The sequence below is a fragment of the Erpetoichthys calabaricus genome, chromosome 3 (genome assembly GCF_900747795.2).
Source record: "Erpetoichthys calabaricus chromosome 3, fErpCal1.3, whole genome shotgun sequence".
Classification (NCBI taxonomy): domain Eukaryota; kingdom Metazoa; phylum Chordata; class Cladistia; order Polypteriformes; family Polypteridae; genus Erpetoichthys; species Erpetoichthys calabaricus.
Window position 1 is genome coordinate 259773066 of NC_041396.2, and position 22567 is coordinate 259795632.

The 22567-nt window shown below is 37.5% G+C and overlaps 1 protein-coding gene across 4 annotated transcripts in view; it reads left to right on the forward strand.

Annotated features, from left to right (window-relative positions):
• The window catches only part of erbb3a (erb-b2 receptor tyrosine kinase 3a), a 148518-nt gene extending 126203 nt beyond the window's left edge, over positions 1–22315 (forward strand). Inside the window, exons 23-28 of one of the 4 annotated variants that reach the window (XM_028798126.2) lie at positions 2834–2980; positions 3812–3909; positions 6132–6308; positions 14546–14620; positions 15258–15516; positions 18999–22315. In XM_028798126.2, the coding sequence (XP_028653959.1) occupies positions 2834–2980; positions 3812–3909; positions 6132–6308; positions 14546–14620; positions 15258–15516; positions 18999–19708 (1466 nt within the window). In that variant the 3' untranslated portion in view covers positions 19709–22315. The remainder of the gene's footprint in view (positions 1–2833; positions 2981–3811; positions 3910–6131; positions 6309–14545; positions 14621–15257; positions 15517–18998) is intronic. The other 3 variants (XM_028798127.2, XM_028798128.2, XM_028798129.2) reach the window with 3 other exon arrangements.
• Positions 22316–22567: the final 252 nt, after the last annotated feature.

Here is a 22567-nt window from a genome sequence, read left to right on the forward strand (position 1 = left end):
ATTATATAAAAGTAGAGACATAAGTTAAAAACATAAAGCAAGGATTTTAATGGGTTATGAGGAGAACAAAAGTAAAATAATTTGAAAATTATTTAATACAAGCTAAAAAATTCTGTAAAAGTGAAATCATTTGAAAATATTTAATTAATACAGACAACAGATAAATATTATTATTATTTAATACAGGCAGTTATAGAAAAAGAGTGGGCCGTGGCAAGCAGTAACAACACGATTTGTTGACACTGTACAGTATGTTGCAATGCTGATATAGAACTGCACAGCAGCACAGCTAGAGAGCAAAACGGTAAGAGTGTCGCTGTCCTCAGCCAACCATAGCAACTGAACAAGTTGCAAACAGGCAGCAAACACTAGTTTCCTTGTTACATTTGGGTTATTTTCATCAAGAGAATCTGAGAAAAGAAAGTATAATTACTGTACTTATAAAGTTACAACTAAGTACCGTAAGAAGGTAGTAAAAATATATTTTTATTACAGAATTTGAAAATGAACTAAATACGGGACATTTGGGTGTCCCTGAAAGGTCAGTACGGGACAGGGGACAAAATTATCAAATATGGGACATGTCCCATATATAAGGGACGTCTGGCCACCCTACATATATGAAAAGCTAACAATATGAAGTATCATTCCCATACACATAAGCTGAGTTTGCTTATTTCACTGGTGGCCATCAGGAGTATAACAGTTTATCAAAACAGGAGCACTATTTTGTGAGAGCTAACAAACGAACAAACAAACAAAAAAAGAAAGAAAAACTTCTGAATGGCAGTCATAGTCCCAGGGAAGCATTATGCAGGTGTATTGCCACCAGTGGCATTTCTTGACACACTTCTGCTGAATGATTTGTTGTGTTAAAGAGTTGATATGCAGCGTTGTTCATAATGGTAATTTGTTTTGTCTTCATTCTTTTCTTCACTACCAGGGAGTCCAAAGTGCATCCCATAACTAAGCCTTCCCTTTTATTTAGCTTGTTGATTTAGTGAGCCTCTCTTGAAATAATATTTCTGGCCCAGCACACCACTGTGTAGAAAATCACACTGGCCATCACAGAGTTACAGAAGATGTGACGGATGTCACTACTCACATTAAAGGAATACAGTCTCCATAAAAAAGAGCTTGCTCTGCCCTTTCTTATACAATTCTTCTGTGCTATGAGACCAATCCAGTCTGTGATTGACATGGACACCCAAGTACTTATAGTAATACAAGATCTCTACATCCACTCCTTGATTAGTGACCAGACACAGGGACTCTTTAGTGCAACCAAAGTCAATAACCAGTTCCTTGGTTTTGCTGATGTTAAGATGCAGACAATTCTTCTGCAGTAAGAAACAAAGTCCTTACCCTGACTCCTATACTCTCTCACCCCCCTTATCAATACACCCTGTAATGGACACCAGTAGATCTTGGGGTTCACACAAACAAATCTCCACCATCACATATGGACAATTCAACAACTACACATTTGAACTGTGTCTGTTCATTTCTCAAGAAAAGTGCTTTATTTCTCCCCACAGTATGCATTATCACTTGGCTCTTTATAAAGTAACAAACTGAAACACTGAGCTCTGACTTTTGTATTATAATGTATCACTGCTTTGCAGCTACCGAAAAGTTTGTTATACAGTATTCTGGTCTTTATTGAAAACTAACTGAAATACCCGGCGTTGCCTGGGTGGAAAATAGTGTTTTTTTTTACTTGTTTGAGAAAAATATAATTAAAAAACACAACTTTAAAAATAAAAATAAATTAACGAACAATGAAGACTTACTAATGTGCCTGTCTTGCTGTCTTGTATGTATATTATCCAGTTGACACTTGGAACCGACCAAATGTATTTAATTTCAAAAGCAACAGGGGCGCGGTGGTGCTCAAACATAAAGAATGCTGGCCGTCACCTCCACTTCACCCTCTGGTGGTCATTCCGAGTGTCAACTGGATGATAACATGCGTATAAGACCGCAAGATCACCCCCCACCCTACCCAGAAGGGGGTGGGTTAGGGTTGATTTCACTCTACAGTATTTTTAGTCGACCAATGAGAAACATGTGTACCAAGTTTCATGAAAATCGCTCCAGCCATTTGAAAGTGATGCTGGAACATACATACACACACACACGTATACACTGATTTTTATATATATATAGATTATATTGTGTTTACCTCAAAATATGTTATGCATGTGTATTTCAAACAGAGCTTATCAATAAAAGGAAGTGTTAACAAATGTTTGAGCACTGTTTCCTCCATTCCTCTGACCTGCATTCAAATTGGTGACTCTTAATTTTCCTTGTATGTGTGACTGTGGTGTATGTTGTGACCCAGCCCTGCAATGGACAGGTATCCCACTGAGGGCTTGGTTACTACCATATGCCCAGTACCATTGATGTATACCCTGGCTTCTGTTTGTGCTGCATTGAATTGGCAGATGGATGCATGTACCGGATTAACAGGATTTAACATAGCTCACAAATCTACGTGGGATTGATTGTGAGCAGAATGGTTGCATAACAGCTGATGGAAGGCTGGGTGCATGCTGCCTTTCCAAATACAGTGTTACTATTTTTTCAGTGTAATTTCCTTCATATATTCTTGCTTCCTATATGTTTAGTCCTCACGGACACAGCCTGTGCTGGCCACACTTGATGCAAGGCATGGATCAATGCTGGACAAGGAACTAGTTCATCACTGGAGACACTCACACCCACACATACCCATCACTCACATCAGATCCATTCAGAGTGACCAAATAACCTAACACTTTCTGAAATGTTACCCTTTTTGAGTTGTCACTCCTGGCACTCTTCACAGGTGTAACGGTGTGGGAGATGATGTCATTCGGAGACGAGCCTTATGCTGGAATCCGTCCACAGGAAGTTCCTGAATTGCTGGAGAAAGGAGAACGTTTATCTCAGCCTTCCATCTGCACCATTGATGTGTATATGGTCATGGTGAAATGTAAGTAAAGGTGCCCCTGTCTATATTTAAGCACTTGCGGTATGATTTAATTGTGTGAAATCAATTTATTTTATAATTTAAGGAAACTTTTTTTCACAATACTTACTAAGGTCAAAATAAGTTTTATTAAGAACTCAGTCCCTAAAAAACTACAACCCACTTGCCCTGGCTGAGCCTGTCTGGCCACTCAGTTCCATGAGCTTAAATTTTATACATTGTCACTTACTGCACTAAATCTCTGTGTCGGAGTGCCACACTTTCTCAGATTAATCAATCAATGGGTTTCAAATCCCCATACCCTCAGATCTGTGAGGATAACAATTACTGACATACAAATCTTAAATTATAAATGGCTGTTTTGTCAAGTCACAGAATCTGTAAATTCTGATGAACCAAATTTTTCAATTTATGAAATAACTAGCATGTGTCACTGGATTTTTGGCTCAAGATGCCAAGTCCTTTACATGATAAAATACCAGAATTTGAAAGGGCTTCTGAGGCTAAAAGGTCCTTTGGGATGATGAATTCTCCTTCTGCCAAAAGTTCACCCAATGACATTACTGAGTTAACAGGTCAAAAGTGCAAGTCTACCAGGTCACTCAGTGTTAAAATTCAAAAGATTCTGTCTCATCAGAATCCTTAAGTCCATGTTGTCCAGCCTGTCAGTAGAGACAATCCCAACTGACTAGAGGGTTATAATGATGAGTAGCTACATCCCAAACTTTGACATGCATTCACTGACACTTTGAAAGCAATAATTGTTTGATGTAGTCTGCTGTCTGCATCTTGACAAATAAAACCAATTTTCTTTTTCTTGATTCTGTTCATCAGGTTGGATGATTGATGAGAATGTCCGGCCCACGTTCAAGGAAATAGCAAGTGAATTCACTCGCATGGCAAGAGACCCATCACGCTTCCTTGTCATTAAGGTCTGTGAACAGTTAGATGAAGATAATGGAGGTTTTTGCAGAGTTATTGAAAGGAGTTTACTGATTGTAGATACAGTACTCTGCATAATGTTTCAGACAAGGACACATTTTTCATTGATTTACACCTCTGCTCCACAGTTTAAACTTGCAATTTAAACAATTTAGACATGATTAAAGTGCACATTGCAGGCTCTAATTTAAGGGTATTTGCATACTTTTCTGGCATAGCATGTCAAATTACCATACTTGTTCTACGTGGTCTCCTCATTTCTGGCCACTATAATGTTTGGGACAATTGGCATCACAGGTGTTTGTGATTACTCAGGTGATCACAGTTCATTGCTTCATTAGTGCTGACCATAAGTCACCTTGGCTCGATTCTACCCTTTTGAGTCTGTAGTTGCCATTGTTCAACATGTAGACAAGAGTTGTGCCAATGAAAGTCAAAGAAACCATTATAAGGCTGAAAAACAAGAAATTAAACAATTTGGGACATCACTAAAACTTTAGAATTAAACTGTCATTAACAAGAAAGAACACACTAGTGAGCTCAGTAATCATGAAAGAATTGGAAGCCAAGGAAGCCCCAAATGACTGATTGAAAGATCAGAAACAGGGGGCAGATTTCGATGTGTCAAAGACAACTATCTGTAGAAGACTTCATGAACAGAAATGCAGAGGTGACAATGCAGGATGAATACCACTTGTTAGCCACAAAAACAGGATGGTCAGGTTACAGTTTGCAAAACAGCATTTAAAAGAGCCTGTAGAATTCTGGAAAATAGCCTTGTGGACAGACGAGACAAAGATGAACCTGTATCAGAGTCATGGCAAGAATAAGTTGTGGAAACAAAAAGGAACTGCCCAAGATCCAAAGTATACATCCTCATCTGTTAAACATAGTGGTGGGCGTGTTATGGCTTGGGCATGTATGGCTGCCACAGGTATTTGCACACTTACCTTTACTGATGATGGAACTACTCACAGCAGTTGCACAATGAATTCTGAGGTGTATAGAAACATCTGCTGAGGTTCCAATAAATGCCTCCAAACTCACTGGATGGCAGTTCATTCTACAACAAGATAATGATTATCCCAAAACTACTGCTAAGGTGACACAGGGGTTCTTTAAAGCTAAGAAAATAGAAAAATCTTGAATTACCAAGCCAGTCACCCAATTTAAATCCAATTGAGTAGGCCTTCCATATGCTGAAGAGAAAACTTAAGGGGGCAAGTCCCCAAAACAAGTAGGAGCTGAAGATGGCTGTATTAGAGGCTTGGAAGAACATCACCAGAGAAGATCCTCAGCACCTGGTAATGTCTGTGAGTTGCAGATTTCAAGCAGTCACTGTATGCATGGGATATGCGACAATATCCTAAATATGACTTCTTTAATAGACCTGCCATTGCTGTGTCCCAAAGATTATAATGCCCTGAAATGGGGGGACCATATAGAAAAAGGGTGGTCATTTCTACATGGTGTGATCGAAATGAATGCAAATCCTCCTAAATGAAAGTCAGACATGTGCAGTTTAACCACATTTTAAACTGTGGAACAGAGGGGTAAATCAACAAGAAATGTATCTTTGTCCAAAACATTATGGAAGGTACTGTATGTAAAGCCATCCATTAATCTCTAAAAATGAATTTTATCCTGGAGGATAGAAATAACATTTTTATTTCTTGGTTTAGACTTCCTTCCCCAACAAAGTGAATAGTGTTCTTAGGCAAAGAGCCCTTCCAGTTCAAATAGTAATTCCAAAAGCCATTATTACTTATTTAAAGCTAAAGGAAAGGATACCCAATAATGAGAACAAGGCTCAGAGATTGAAACATTAACTATTCTTAACCTTTCAGCTATTTGACTGATTTTGTTAGCATTAAAAAAGCAGTAGCACTATAGTCACTACTACTGATTATCAAGTGGCTTAGGATTTGATCAAAAGAAATGGCAAATATTAATAATATAAGCACACAGATGTGTGTCACAAAAAAGAAGCAAAAATGAATCTACAGTAAGTTGTATAGTAAAAATTTTGCATTTGATAGGAACAACCTAACCATAAAAACACAAGAGCATTGTACCACAGAGAGCTCTAATTAGAAAGTCTAGTCTCTAAACTTATGGCAATTTACCAAGTTAGCAATGTACCAAAACTATCCAGTCAATGACTCCACAGTAAAGCTTATACTGATTAACTCCAATTGTGGTTCCTCCACAGAGAGACAGCAGTATTGCAGACCCCTACTCTGAAGAGTCCCCTCAAAGAATGAAAGCATTAAAGGACAAGGAGTATGAGATGGATGAACAGGACAACTTATCACTTGAGAACATAGCCTCAGGATACCTCTACCAACCTTCTACACACACCCTGACACGCAACCACAACTCCTCGCAGGTATGTATATTTGTGAGAAATATATAAAATTTCTTTTATAATATTGACATTAAAGAGACCTCGGTGTTGATTTTCAGACCTGTGTATTAAAAATTAATCCTCTCCAAACTGTGAAGTTATAATTTCAGTAAGAAGAAATTGAGTGTTGAAAATTAATAGAAAAAGACAGCATGAAAGACATTAAGCATAGAAGAAACCTGACCAGAAAAGAAAATTAGATGTCCAATACAGTTATATGAAAATGTTTGGGAACCCCTCTTATTCTTTGGATTTTTGTTTATCATTGGCTGAGCTTTCAAAGTAGCAACTTCCTTTTAATATATGACATGCCTTATGGAAACAGTAGTATTTCAGCAGTGACATTAAGTTTATTGGATTAACAGAAAATATGCAATATGCATCATAACAAAATTAGACAGGTGCATAAATTTGGGCACCCCAACAGAGATATTACATCAATACTTAGTTGAGCAATACTTATGAGCAAATATTTCAGCCTCTAGATGCCTCCTATAACCTTTGATGAGTGTCTGGATTCTGGATGGAGGTATTTTTGACCATTCTTCCATACAAAATCTCTCCTGTTCAGTTAAATTTAATGGCTGCCGAGCATGGACAGTCTGCTTCAAATCATCCCATAGATTTTTGATGATATTCAAGTCAGGGACTGTGACGGCCATTCCAGAACATTGTACTTCTCCCTCTGCATGAATGCCTTTGTAGATTTCGAACTGTGTTTTGGGTCATTGTCTTGTTGGAATATCCAACCCCTACATAAGTTCAACTTTGTGACTGATGCTTAAACATTATCCTGAAGAATTTGTTGATATTGGGTTGAATTCATCCGACCCTCAACTTTAACAAGGGCCCCAGTCCCTGAACTAGCCTCATAGCCCCACAGTATAATGGAACATTCACCAAATTTGACAGTAGGTAGCAGGTGTTTTTCTTGGAATGCAGTGTTCTTCTTCTGCCATGCAAAGTGCTTTTTGTTATGATCAAATAACTCAATGTTTGTCTCATCAGTCCAAAGCACTTTGTTCCAAAATGAATCTGGCTTGTCTAAATGAGCATTTGCATACACAAAGCAACTCTGTTTGTGGCATGAGTGCAAAAAGGGCTTCTTTCTCATCACCCTGCTATACAGATGTTCTTTGTGCAAATTGCACTGAATTGTAGAACGATGTACAGATACACCATCTGCAGCAAGATGTTCTTGTAGGTCTTTGGAGGTGATCTGTGGGTTGTCTGTAACCGCTCTCACAATCCTGCGCATATGCCGCTCCTGTATTTTTCTTGGCCTGCCAGACCTGGGTTTAATAGCAACTGTGCCTGTGGCCTTCCATTTCCTGATTACATTCCTTACAGTTGAAACTGACAGTTTAAACCTCTGAGATAGCTTTTTGTAGCCTTCCCCTAAACCATGATACTGAACAATCTTTGTTTTCAGATCTTTTGAGAGTTGCTTTCAGGATCCCATGCTGTCACTCTTCAGAGGAAAGTCAAAGGGAAGCACAACTTGCAATTGACCACCTTAAATACCTTTTCTCATGATTGGACACACCTGTCCATGAAGTTCAAGGCTTAACGAGCTAATCCAACCAATTTGTTGTTGCAAGTAATCAGTATTGAACAGTTACATGCATTCAAATCAGCAAAATTGCAAGGGGACCCAAAATTTTACACAGCCAGTTTTTCACATTTGATTTAATTTCATACAACTAAATACTGCTTCACTAAACATTTTTGTTCGGAAAACAGCCCAGTACTCAGATGTTCCTAGGAAATGAAAGACATACCACTGTTATCTTTTTTGTTGAAAGTAGAGTAAATTATTATGCAGGCTGAGAGGGGTTCCCAAACTTTTTCATATGACTGTATATAGATAGATAGATACTTTATTAATCCCAAGGGGAAATTCACAAAAAATAAAGAATGGCATAGTCCTCGTTCTGTTGAAGCCCAAGATCATGCCACCATACTTAATTGAAGAAATGAAGGTAGCAGTGCTTGAAGTAGAACCACATTACTGGAAGTACTCATATTATGGTCATATAGTAAAATTTGTTCAAAAGGTTGAGGGGGCTTCCCTGTAAAGATTCACAAGGAGGTTATTGTATTCACCCATATTGTGAGAAACCGATACAGGTAATAAGAAACTTTGATCATCGTGATACAGTAACCATGAATCAAAGAGCAGGAAGTGATGGTGTCCTCCATTAAGCATTGCGTTCTGGGAAACATCAACATTCGAACAAAGATCTCAAGGAATGGGGGTTCCCCATAAAGATTTGCAAAAAGGTGTCAGTATTCACCAGTATGATACAGAAAGATGCTGGTACTCTATGTTGAAACTGGAGTGAGTACTGGTCCACTTCAAGTACCGGAAGAAAGATGGCAATCCTTTAAATTAAGTGTCTCTTACTAAACAGTATGTCTGCTGTAATTACTCAGTAATTGCCTAGTTAATTACATGTAATAAGCTGTATTACCAAACACTTCTATGTATTTTGACTAAACATGACAAATGTACACTAAGAATGAGAACTCGAGTGAGTAAGTGCCTAAACCATCTCACCCTTATTTTACCTCTTGATATGCATTTCTCTTATTTGCTCACATTATGCAGCAAGCGTGCAGCATTACATTTCCTGGTTATTTACAGTCTTTGTATGCATTTCTCATACTTGCATAATGCAGAAAGTGCACAGTATTAGTGCTTATTATTTTTGACGGCTTTAACCAGGTAGTTATTAAAATATATTTTGGCTATAATTACTTAGTAAGAGATATTTCACATAAACCTCACGCATGCAGACACTTTGCTGTTGGCTTGTCGGCTGGCCCCTTATGCTTTCTCATCTCTGCACTTTTTGGTTGTCTCTATTTCTTTATTCCTAGTCTCCCTAGGCACATTTGCTGCTAAACTGGCCTTATCCACCGGCTGGGGTTCCTCACTTTAAGTTCCCAATAAAAGAAGACTTATTATGTCCAAATCTTATTGAAGAATTTCATCCTGAAGGGTTATCAACAGAAGAAATGAATACACATGCAACCCTAGCACCAAGAAATGATGACGTCAAAAGAATTAACACAAAAATTGTTGATCGGTTACACAGCAAATTGGTTAAATGCGTATCGATAGAGTATACTGTCGAACAATCCCGACATGTAAAATTTAGCAGGCGACAAGAAAGGTAATGTAGTACATCTTCCGCGGATAACAGACACCAAAGGAGATCTTGATATGCCATTCGTATTAAAACATTTACAGGGACACAGGGACAAACATTCGAAAAAGTCAGTTTATTTATTAGATAGAAAGAAACGATATTTACTCACGGGCAGTTATATGTTGCGTTGTCATGATGTAAGTCCCAACACAGAATCAAAATTTAATGCAATATTGACAAAAAGTTAATTAAAAAAATTGTTTTTAACTGAAGTTTTATAGTAAAAGTGTAAGTCTACTTTGTGAAGTGGGGTCCAGCCTCATGTGGGGAGGCAAAATGGGGGGGGGGGGAGCAACTTTATCTAATTTTAATCCTTATAACTTCCAATGTAACAATAGGCTGCATGGCAATAACTCGTGGGAAAATTGGAAATTAAGGGTAAAGCTGTCTCACTTCCAGTTAAGACTACAAAACTAAATCAAAAATTCAGGATCAAAGTCTCCATGATGGGACAGTTAACTTTGTGAGCTGAAAAATTAAAGGCCTGAATCACAAATTAAAGAGAACGTATTCTCTCACCTAACAGGTCTAAATGCTAAAATAGTATTTTTAACAGCAGACCCACTTATTAAGCAAGGATCAGTTCCAGCTGCAAAAAGACTGGACTGGACAATTGTTCCATTCCAGCTTTACAAAGAAAACTAGAGGTGTGGGAATTGTTATACATAGAACAATCTCATTTGTAGCATCAGATGTAGTATCTGATCCTGAAGGGAGATATGCGATTGTCATGGGCAACTTATTTAACTGTAAACTGATTTTGATAAATGTTTATGGATCCAATGTCAATGATAGGGAATTCATGCAAAATGTATTTGCATCCATTCCCAACGTGAACACTCATAAAATTATAATGGCTGGGGACTTTAATTGTGTTTTAAATCTACTCTTAGATAGGTCTCCTGTCACAGGGGGGATGACATCTAACACTGCAAAGACAATTACACAGTTTTTAACTGACCACAACTTATCAGGCCCCTGGAGGTTTTTAAACCCAAACTCAAGAACGTATTCCTTCTACTCACCAGTGCATCACTGCTATTTAAGAATTGATTATTTCTTTATAGATAATAATTTCTTGCCTACGATTAAATCTTGCAAGTACGACGCTATTATTATTTCTGACCATGCCCCTCTGATCTTGGAGCTAAAATCATTATGCCCCACATACTCATCTTGCAGATGGCGTCTCAACCCACTTCTATTAGCAGACGAGAACTGTACAGAATTTATATAAAAAAAAATCAGTTTCTTCCTAGAGACAAATACATCCTCAGAGGTCTCTGCAGGAATACTCTGGGAAACTCTAAAGGCCTTCTTAAGAGGACAGATTATTTCATATCTTTCCCACAGAAATAAATTAGAAACCATGAAGGTATCGGAGCTAACCAGTGAAATTACTAGAATAGATCAAGAACATGCCAGGTGTCCAAGTGAGGCTCTTCATAGGAAAAGACAGGCTCTGCATTCAGAGCTCAACCTCTTAACAACCAAAGAAACTGAACAACTCATTTTTAAATCAAGACATCATTACTATTAACACGGAAAGAAAGCTCCTAGCTCAACAAATCCACAAGCAAGAAGTTCGCAATGCAATCCCAGCAATCACCAACACGAACGGAGATAAAATCATTGACCATAAAAATATAATGCATACATTTAGAGACTACTATAAATCCTTATATTCTTCTGAATTCAAAGAAGACAACACACAATCTAATGCATTTCTGGATACATTACAGATACCACAAAAAGATACTTTTATTGCAGAGGAATTGGATAAACCTCTGGTGCTATCAGAATTACTAGATGCTATAAAGTCACTTCAGAGCAGGAAAGCAGCAGGCCCTGATGGCTACCCTGTCAAATTTTATAAGACATTCTTCACTGAGCTAGCTCCCCTCTTATTATCAACATTTACAGAAGCTAGAGACAATCAAATTCTATCTCAAACTTTTCGCCAAGCATTAATCACAGTCTTTCCTAAACAAAATAAGGACTTATTACAATGTGCATCATACAGACCAATTTCACTTCTGAATAATGATGTTAAGATACTCTCCAAGGTCCTAGCTAGAAGGATTGAGAAAAGTGTTGCCTTCAGTAATATCACAAGATCAAACTGGATTTATTAAAGGCTGACACTTAGCTTCCAATCTTTGATGCCTGTTTAATGTAATATATTCACCTGCAAAGTCAAACACCCCGGAGATGATATTATCGTTGGATGCAGAAAAAGCATTTGATATGATTGAATGGAACTATCTTTTCACTACCTTAGAGAAATTTGGGTTTGGCCCGAACATTTGTGCATGGATCAAACTACTGTATACCAATCCAGAAGCTTCAGTTTGTATTAACAACATTTGTACAGACTACTTTAAACTAGAACATGGTACCAAACAAGGATGCCCCATGTCACCACTGCTATTTGCAATCACCATTGAAACACTGGCAGTTCACTGTCAAAATGCTTATTAGATAAAGGGAATTATCAGAGAAGGACTTGAACAGAAAATTTCTCTATATGCAGATGATATGGTACTGTATATATCAGACCCACAAAATACTGTGCCTGCAGTCTTAACAGTACTTACAGAATTTCAAAAGATCTCTGATTATTAATTTGAATAAAAGTGTGCTCTTTCCAGTGAATTCTCAAGCATACAATATTAGATTGGACACCTTCCCTTTTATTATTGTAGATCAGTTTAAATACCTAGGGGTAAATATCACAAGCAAACATAAAGCTCTTCATTAACAAAATTTCGCCGTCTGTATGGAAAAAATTAAGCAAGACTTGTATAGATGGTCAACCCTTCATCTCCCTCTAGCTGGAAGAATTAACGTTGTTAAGATGAATATCCTTCCTAAGCTTCTCCCTTTATTTCAAAACATTCCAATATACATCAATAAATCATTCTTTAAGCAAATAGATTAAACCATAACCTCATTTATTTGGAACTTAAAACATCCACGTATCCAAAGAGCGACTCTACAAAGACCTAAGGCAGAAGGTGGCATGGCTCTTCCTAACTTTCAGTTTTATTACTGGGCAGCAAACATACAAGCTATAAAAACCTGGACACAAATACATGAACATACACAGGCTTGGTCCGCAATAGAAATAAAATCCTGCAGTACTTTTTTATATTCCCTGCTTTGTGCCCCAATAAATGCAAGTTATCACCACATATACTAATAACCCAATTGTGCTTCACTCACTCAGAATATGGAACCAATGTAGAAAGCATTTTAAGATGGAGAATCTTTTATCTGTGGCACCTCTGCATGAGAACCACCTTTTTCAACCTTCTCAAACATATGTAGTCTTTAATATCTGGAAAACATGTGGGATTAAATTGCTTAGAGATCTTTACATAGACAACATCTTTGCATCCTATGAACAATTACATTCCAAATTTAATTTTCCAGGAACACATTTCTTTCATGACCTTCAAATCAGAAACTTTGTTAAACAGAACCTGCCCAATTTTCCTCATCTCCCACCTTCCTCAATACTGGAAAAAATATTGCTCAGTTTCGAGGACTCAGACAGCATTTCTGCAATATATAAAATTATTGTACAGTCCCTCCCTTTCAAAGATCCAAGAGGACAATGGGAAAAGGATCTCTCACTCAACATATCAGAAAAGGAGTGGAAGGTAGCAATGCAGAGAAGTCATTCAAGCTCTATATGCGCAAAGCATACAATTATTCAACTCAAAATTATATATCAAATCACATCTGTCTCGCTTAAAAGTGTCCAAAATGTTTCCAGGGCAAGATCCAACCTCTGAACGCTGTAATCAAGCTCCAGCCTCACTGGGTCACATGATTTGGGCCTGCACCAAATTAACATCATTCTGGACAAAAATTTTTAAGTGCCTTTCAGACAGTCTTGGTGTGACAATCCCTCCTAACCCATTAACAGTTGTGTTTGGTGTTCTTCCAGATGGGCTTAAAGTGAAGAAGGACAAACAAACTGTGATTGCCTTCACTACACTATTGGCACGCAGACTTATTTTGCTAAACTGGAAGAATCCTTACTCTCCTCTTTTAAGTCAGTGTGTAACTGATGTTTTATATTATTTGAAATTGGAAAAAATCAGATTCTCATTTAGAGGATCTGTGCAGAACTTTTTCAAAACCTGGCAGGATCTAATCAATAATATTTTAAAATAAGCTCTTAAAAGCACTGAGGAAGTAAATTCTCTTTCTTTACCTGCCTATTAAACTTATCAATTTATTTATTTTTACTAGCTTTAAGTTTTATTCTGTTGGCCATGCTCTCTTTCTCAGGGGTGGGGGTTGATTTGTTTTCAATCCTATTTTTTGTAAAAATTGATCTATTTGTATGTAATGATTACAATTAAATCAATAAGATTAAAAAAAAAAAGTGCAAGTCTAATAAGTTTTTTCGTTTTAATTTCAAAGCCAAAAAGAATAAAAATGTATAATGCAACAAATAACTCTAACACAAAATGAAACATAATTTTCTTTCAATTTAGTACGTTTTACTATTTTTTACTATGGTTAATTACTCACTGTAATGTAAAATAGTTAGTTCTATTATGCATATGTAACAATTCCCATGAAAACAACAATCTGTTTAAATTGCACATCCGCTTCCCCATAAGCGAGCAGCAGATCCGCGAATTGGCTAGTGCGTAGTACCCGCCCAGGGGTTGGCGAGTGAAGCGAGCAGGGGACAGAGTTAGTTAGTTTAAATACAGGACATAGAGAAAGATAGGACAAGATGGATGGAAACCATCCATCTACAGACTAAACAAACAGAAAAGTCCATTGCATCAGCAAGGGTGGGAGGTGACTAAATGAATAATGCAAATAAATGCTCAAATCTGAGAGGCACTGCAGAAAATATTTGTTATAGGCAGTGATGTAGACAGTGATCGAACACATTTTTAAATAGCCTTATTCTGTGGAAGCAGCCCTCTTCCACTCAATATATATGTAATAATCTTCCTTGTTTTATGTTTATAGATTCTATTTACATCAACCAGCCCCGCTGGATATATGACAATGACCAATGTGCCAGGAGTGGAAACTATCAGACAGGTAAAATAACCCTACTTCATTTCTTTTTTTAGCAGATCTCTAGTCAGTATTATCATAGAGATCAGGTTCACCCTGATTGCCCACAACTCATTCCATAAGTGGGGCTGAAACCCTGACCATTACTCTCTAAGTTTATCCACTGACCATACATGCAAGCTACATAGCTAGTGGATCTAAACAAGAGCTTCTGCAGCATGGGAAGGTAGATTTGCTGATATATGCAGAAATGGTGCATTCGCTACACAGGAGAAGGCTAACATGTGGAAAATTCTTCCGATTTCCAGTGCTTAAAATCTGCATCCTTTGTTAAGGGTAATTCTCCTTCCTGACATTATTGTAACAGAGACTGGGTTTGTCCTCCAGTGTCTGTTTCCACTTATCCTCCACCTAAATCCAAATCCAACCCTTTGTGTTTATAGATAATAGTAACACTAGACACCCAGAATATTGAAAGATTTTGTATATCTGGTCCGCAAAGTCACTGACATTTAATTCCAAATAAAGAACAAGTTGCTCTGAACACTAAGTTTGGTTCCAGTGTTGTTCACATCATCATAAGTGAAAAGCATCAAAGGGTCTTTGTTGCTAGTGTTCAGTCTTTCCAGTAAACAATAATTATCTGGTCTTTCTCAAACAGGTGTCATTGTTTTCACGCTCCCGGAATGGTTCAGCCCGTACCCAGTCTGAGTCATCAGAAGGCCATGGCACTGTTTCAGAGGCAGAAATGAATGAAGATGGTTCCTTGGTTGGCAGTATGCGCAGAACCCGGCGTCGAGAAGACAGTGCTTACCATTCACAGCGCATCAGCTTGACGTTACCATCAGAGCCAGAAGACTCGGATGATGATGATTATAATGGATATGTCATGCCAGGTGTATCATCTTCAACTGAGAGAGGTAAAGTGTCACAAGGTGCTTTTTGTATCCCAAAGAAAACAAAATATGTTTGCATTAAAAAACAATATGCATCCAGGTGTTAAACTGGCATTTCCAAATGCTTATTCAAAAATTAACCAGTCTTTTCACACCAACAGTTGACATGATGTCATGGAGGTTCTATCTGGAAATACTGAAGAGAAAATAGCCAATGATTGTCTGTATTGTGCCAGTTGCAAAATATTATGGTTCATCTTAACTGCTGGGTTATAATTTAAAAGTCAATAGACAGCATGTGCATGTGATAGAAAAACTAGAATACTTGAGGGGAAAAACCTATGCAGAGAACTGAAGAACATTCGAACTCCACAGAGACAAGGACCAGGCACAGAATTCAAACCAAGAACACTGAACCAATGAGGCATCATAGCTCATTTTTTGCCCTGTTGTGCTGCACAAGGCACATTTGATCATGTTATTTATTCATTCATTTTTCAAACCTGCTTATACCAATAACACAGTATTGGAACCTATGTTTAAAAAAAAGAAGTGACTAAAATAATTTGAACATTTTCTATAACACTGCACCGTAGTGCAGTCAGGATTCATGTCATTACAAGCCCGTGATTAAGCATCCGATGAGAGTCTGAACTTCTTGGCATGGTGGACTCCACTGAGCATGACAAGTCACATTCGGTGCAATGATGCATTCAGATTAGTGAGAAAGCATGAGGTTTGCCTTTAGTCAATCAACTTAAGAAGTCAGCTGTCAACAAAATCTTATTATGTTGACATAAATGGTTTAGAAATCACAGATTTTCTCATTTGTAATGAATTCATAAATTTTCCACATATCAAAACTTGAATGATCTACACGTTTTACATAACACTCTATTACATATTTCTCTCCATCAATAACAGGACTTTTCAATGAACTTGGCAAATATAAAAAACAAGACAAATGCAATAAATATACAATACAATACCATTTATTTTTGTATAGCCGAAAATCACACAAGAAGTGCCGCAATGGGCTTTAACAGGCCCTGCCTCTTGACAGCCGCCCAGCCTTGACTTTCTAAGAAGACAAGAAAAAAACTCCCCCCCAAAAAAAACCCTTGCAGGGAAAAATGGAAGAAACCTTGGGAAAGGCAGTTCAAAGAGGGACCCCTTTCCAGGTAGGCTGGGCGTGCAGTGGGTGTCAAAAAGAAGGGGGTCAATACAATACAATACACAGAACAGAACACAAGTAATCCTCAATACAGTATAAAAATATTACAAGTACGGAGCAGAATTTAACTGTAGTTGATATCACACCATATCTACCATATGTCTCCAATTAGGTAAGCTTGATAAAGGATAGATGCATTAATAAATATTCAACTCTTTGCTAGACTACTTGATTGGTATTTCTATTAGAATTATTATTAAAAACAGGCAATTGCTAGCATGTGCACTGTTTTATATGGCAGCAAACATCTGTTATTAGCTTAATGTAGAACTAAGACTAATGACTAAGATGTAATAGGCCTAGGTTAATTATTGCTATACTATAATAATTATAAAATAGTACGAAAAATTATATTTTTACAAATCAGAGCATGGCGTTTTCATTGACATAAATGTAAACAAGGGTTACAAATAATCATAATAATGTATTCTTCACTTTTACCATGAAAAGAACAAAATAAAGTAATTAAGTTTAGATTACTAAAATGATAATCAGTCACACATTCTCAAACCCTTTTAACCTAATTCAAGGTCATGGCAACAATGTGCATAAAGTCCAAAACAACCCTGGACAGGGTAACAGTCCATTACATGAGCCACTCACATACACACAAAAACAACACTGGGGCCAGTTTAGAGTCACCAGTTAGCTTAACTTACATATCTTCAGGCATGTGGGAAGAAAACCTACCTTGACAAAGAGGGAACATGCAGACTCCACACAGACCAAAAACAGGACTCCTGATCTTTGAAGCAGCGGGACTCTCCACTGTCCTACATTCCTAAAAAAAAAAAAAAGAAATAGGTACCAAAAATATTTATTTACAGCAATGCCATAGGGGAACAATTTTTTGTTCCACATAAACCCATTAATTTGATGTTTAAAAAGAACCATTATTTATTTAGAACCCTAACAGGTTCCATAAATAGTCATGAATAGATGGCTACAGGTTTGTAAAATATCAGTGGGTTCATGATTTTAAAAAGACAGTAACACAGGCTAAATTCAGTTTTTCTTGATCTGTTGTACTCTGCTTGATAGCCTTCTATAAATTAAAGATTTCCATTTTATCCATATATTAGGAAGCCAGGCGAATGGATATCATGTACAAAGAACCCTTCCCAAAATTAAATGGTTCTTTGTCAAGCAATGGTTCTACATAGAACCACACAATTCAGGAAAGTGCCAGTTTAGAACCACTATTTTTAAGAGTGTACTGGCATGCCCAAAATGATCATTAAGGTTTCTATTTCAATAACAGTCTACCATGTACATTGCAATTAGTAGTTTTAACAATTAGCATAACATTCTCAGACCTGCTTAATTAGTTAAGCGTCTCAGGAGGCCAGCCCCAACCTTATTAGCACTGGGCTAAGGGCAAAATATTAATCTTAGATTGGATACCAGTCCATTTACTGTAGTAAAGATTTTCAGCAGACTTTGGTTATGTTAAATTACAAAACAGATTTTTTTTTTTTGCATTTACACTTCAGTCAGTGCAGTGATAACCCTGTTGCCTCACAACAAGGACATTGGGGTTCACATCTGGGTGCCCATGCGTGGAGTTAGACATGTTTCTCTTCATGTGTTGTGGGTTTCCTCCAGTGACATACTGGTTAGATGAATTGTGTGTGTCTGTGTGTTCACCCTGTGAGGGAATGGGGGTTGTTCCTGCCTTGCGCCTTATGCTTGCTAGGATGGGCTGCAACAACTGTATGACCCAAGCTTGGAAATGCAAATTAAGAAAATGAATGGATGGAAATCTGCAAATGAAATGATTTGGCATATTAAATAACTCATAACAGAGTCTTAGCTAAAAGAGTTAAGTCTAAATAACATCTCCCATTCATTTTAAAATCACTAGGGCCTGGTGATTGTTCCAGCAGCGCACAGTTCATAGAGGAAACCATCCCAGGATGGGGTGGCAGTCCAATGCAGGGTGTGCTCATATACACACCCATGCTAACCCACACACCCAGACCAATTTAGAGTCATCTACTGATCTAATCTACACGTTTCAGATGGGAGGGAGGAAAAATCTCTTGTCAGACATAAGCAGAACATTCCAACTCCATGCAGGCAGTGACAGAGCTGGTATTTGGACTCTGTAGCTGTAAGGCAGCAACTCTAACTGCTGCACTACCACACAATTCATTATAAGTTATTATTTACAGAAATACATACACATTTTTCTTATATATATTTTACTAGATATAATAAATATTATCTTAAATGCTTTTTACAACATTAATATTTATTTTTTTTGTTTCAGAAGACTGTCCCCTCTCTTTTTATGGGTCACAGAACAGCACCCTACCTCGCTCAAAAGCATCCAGGGGAAGGATTTTAAAAGGCAAGTCTGAGCAGAAGATTCCAGATGATTATGAGTATATGAATAAACAGAGTCGCCTGTTAGGCTTGGTAGCTGGAAGTGTAAGTAGTGAGTTGCCACAGCTGCAAAAGGAAGAACGTGTTGAGTATGAATACATGGACACAAGCAGTGCAGCTACAGATTCAGCAGACCCTCTGGGAGCCACCTCAGTCAAAGATGACCATACCACATCTGAAGAAGAAGAGGACTATAAGTATATGAACAAACAGCCCAGGCTTACTAAGTCGCTGCTTCATAACCAGACAAAACCTCAGCCTGGAATTGCTATTTGTGAAAACCCAGCACAGGAACTGATATCTGCTTCACCTTCACCAGAGAATCCTACCCCAGAACATCAGGAATACGAAGAGATGGATAGAATTGTTGTGTCTGAATCACCAGAGCTTTTCAAGAGTACGAGTTCCCTCTCTGTCTCACCTCCTACGTATCAGAACTTCCCAAAAGTGGACTTAACAATTGAGAAGGGAAAAAACATGAATGGATTTGTAAAAGTGAGAGCAGGATGTGAGCCTGGTCAAGACCACTCATTTGATAACCCTGCTTACTGGCACAGCAGGCTTTTCCAAAAGCCTGACCCATTACGTACATAGTAAGTGCAGACCTGAACTGGGGCAACGCCAGGCTGGTTCTGGAAAGAAAGAGAATCAAGCAGCCCCATATCCGGACCCTTGCATGTGAAGGATGTGCCAAGTCTTTTCCTGTAACTGGTTGGGAACTACAAACTTAAAATATGGAACTGGAAAACAAACTATATCCTAACCACAATCTATGACCAGCATTGGCCAGGCTTGGGGGAAAAGTTGAAATTGCACTTCAGGGTGCAGGAGTTCACCAGACTTTGTGTTTTATAAAAACAAGGGCAATGCATACTTGTCCTTTAAATACATTATTTTGACCATTTTTTAAATGTTTTGAATAAGTAAAGGGCATTATAAGCAATTGTGGATTATAAATTATGTTTCTAGTCTGGACTTTGGACTACGGTCATTTCCTGAAGGGAATGGCCCCTATCCAGGTAGTTGGATAGCCATTATTTTGAGCCTAAAAATTTACCTCAAGAAAAAAAATTAAAATACACCAAAGAACAATAGAAGCAAAGCGGGTTATTGAAGGTGTTACACTTACCTCATTCCTTAAATCTAATGTTGTAATTTGTCACTAGTGGGAAATGTACCATTGTTTTACTCATTATTTACATTTATATGCATTTTTGAAATCCTTAGCCAAGCCAATGATATTACAGGTCAGCGGTGTACTGCATATTAGACAAGACAACACAACAGCACAATGTATCAAAAGTACCACAAAATCTATATCAGTGATTGTTTTCTAAGTTAAAAGTTACAAAAACGTTTCTACATATGTGTTGGTGATCCAATTACAATACACGGCCTACAGTTTAATCAGTAGTTTTTTGTAACCCCAAGTAAACAAACCTGTCTGTGCTCAAAAAAGAATGTGTATGTTTGTACAAAATATTGTTTGGGGTTGTTTTCTCCATAAATATGTCATATACAGTGATCAATTTATGAGGTAAAGAATCTCACTGCAGAATCGAGAGGGCTGGAATGTTAAATCCTAGAAAAATCAATCCACTTCCTTGCTTTTCTTTTCAATATATGACTTTGTTCAATCATTACACACCCAGTTTCTCCCATTGCTTAAAACATAAGTAGTATATGCACTTACGAGTCTGAATGTAATGTCTTCCTTCAGTATTCTCCTTTACTATGCATTGAAGGCAGCTGGATGGTGATGTAGCAGTGAAAAGAATAACATAAAAAGAATAATTAACACAATATTTACTCACTCATTCTGGAGCCTAATGTTGTGTTCACATACCAATGGACGGATGGGAAATGTGAGTTTCTAACTTGGAAATTTCATGTGGACGCCCTACAAAATCTGAGCTAAAAAAAAAATGCTTCCCAAATTCTCCGAGTTGTGACATAATGCTACCCTTTCAGTCAGTTTCATAAAATAAAAAACATAATCTGGTCAGGTAGAAATGGCATTTTTGGGGTTGAACTGCATTTGGAGTGATTTGATACAGATTAAATAATTTTGTTTGCTTTTTATCATTAAATTGCTTTTGTTTGTTGGCAGACCAAGTTAACCAATCAACAGCGACTTTTCCTTGGTCCCAGAAATTCCTGTGAATGCACTGAAGTGGCACATGTCACAAATGGGACTCCTGAAAACTCCCTTAGTATATGAACACAGCATATGCCAGCAACATTGAAGGCAAAGCAGAAACAACCCTGGATGTTGCACCAGTCCTTTGCCAACACAATCACAATCACACGCACACACATACACACACACACACACACACACTCTGCCACAGTCAAATAAGGCCAGTTGAGAGTTACTAATTAACTTAAAGTGCCAGTAGTTGGGATGTGGGTAACACTCAAGCAGACATGGGACAAACATACAGATTCCACACAGGCCTTGCCCCAGTCTAAAATGCAAACCTAGGACTCATGAGCTAGCTCTCTGTTATTTATTCCTGTAGATGATGTGAAATCATTCATTAAGCTGACTTTTTAGAATAGTGTAAATAGTAAGCATTTTTGCCAAATGAATTGATTTTTGACTGTAATCACTTTTTACCATCAATCAAGTGATTACAATATAATGTATGCTTATGACTCCATTATATACCATTAAGTTCTAGATCACAAAATGCTGGCACATTTGTGTATTCTTTCATTTAGTTTCAAAATCTATTTGCTCCAATAAAGGGTACTGGGAGGTAGGACAAAGCCTATCCAGGCAACATCAAGTGTTGGACTGCATGCCATTCCTTTATTAGTTAAAGTTTCACACACACAGTCACTTCTAAATAGCTAATGTACAGTAAAAGCGCTGAATTAAATAAATGAATTCATTAAAAAAACTACAGCCCTGGTAATGTGATTAACTGCACAATACACAGGCAAAAACAGCAAATGGTTCAGGATCAAACCAAAGACGTGAGGGCGAGCACTGTCCCATACCCAAACCACCATTGTACAAAGAAAATCTTTTTTACTGACGTGGCCCCCTACAGGTTTAAATGTTTCGATAATGTAAATGAACAAATTGACATGCATTCTTGAGTAACTTCTTTATTTGTTTTAATTACTTTATTTTTTTTACTTTGTCTGTATACTTTTCAAAATATCATTTTGTATTAAAATATCAGTACTGAATATTGTCTTAAAGAGAACTTTTTTTTAATGAATTCTGTGCAAGACAAACTACCTAGAAGTCGGTAGATCATGAAACTATAAATATCAAGGTTGTGGGTTCATGCCCCACATTGGGTAAATTTATTTTTTTGACAGGCAGTGTGGTGTACTGGTTAGGATTTTGGACATCAAACCCTGAGGTTGTGGCTTCAAATCCTGCCACTCACACTGCGTGACTATGACCATGAGCATGGCACTTCAACTGCCTACGGC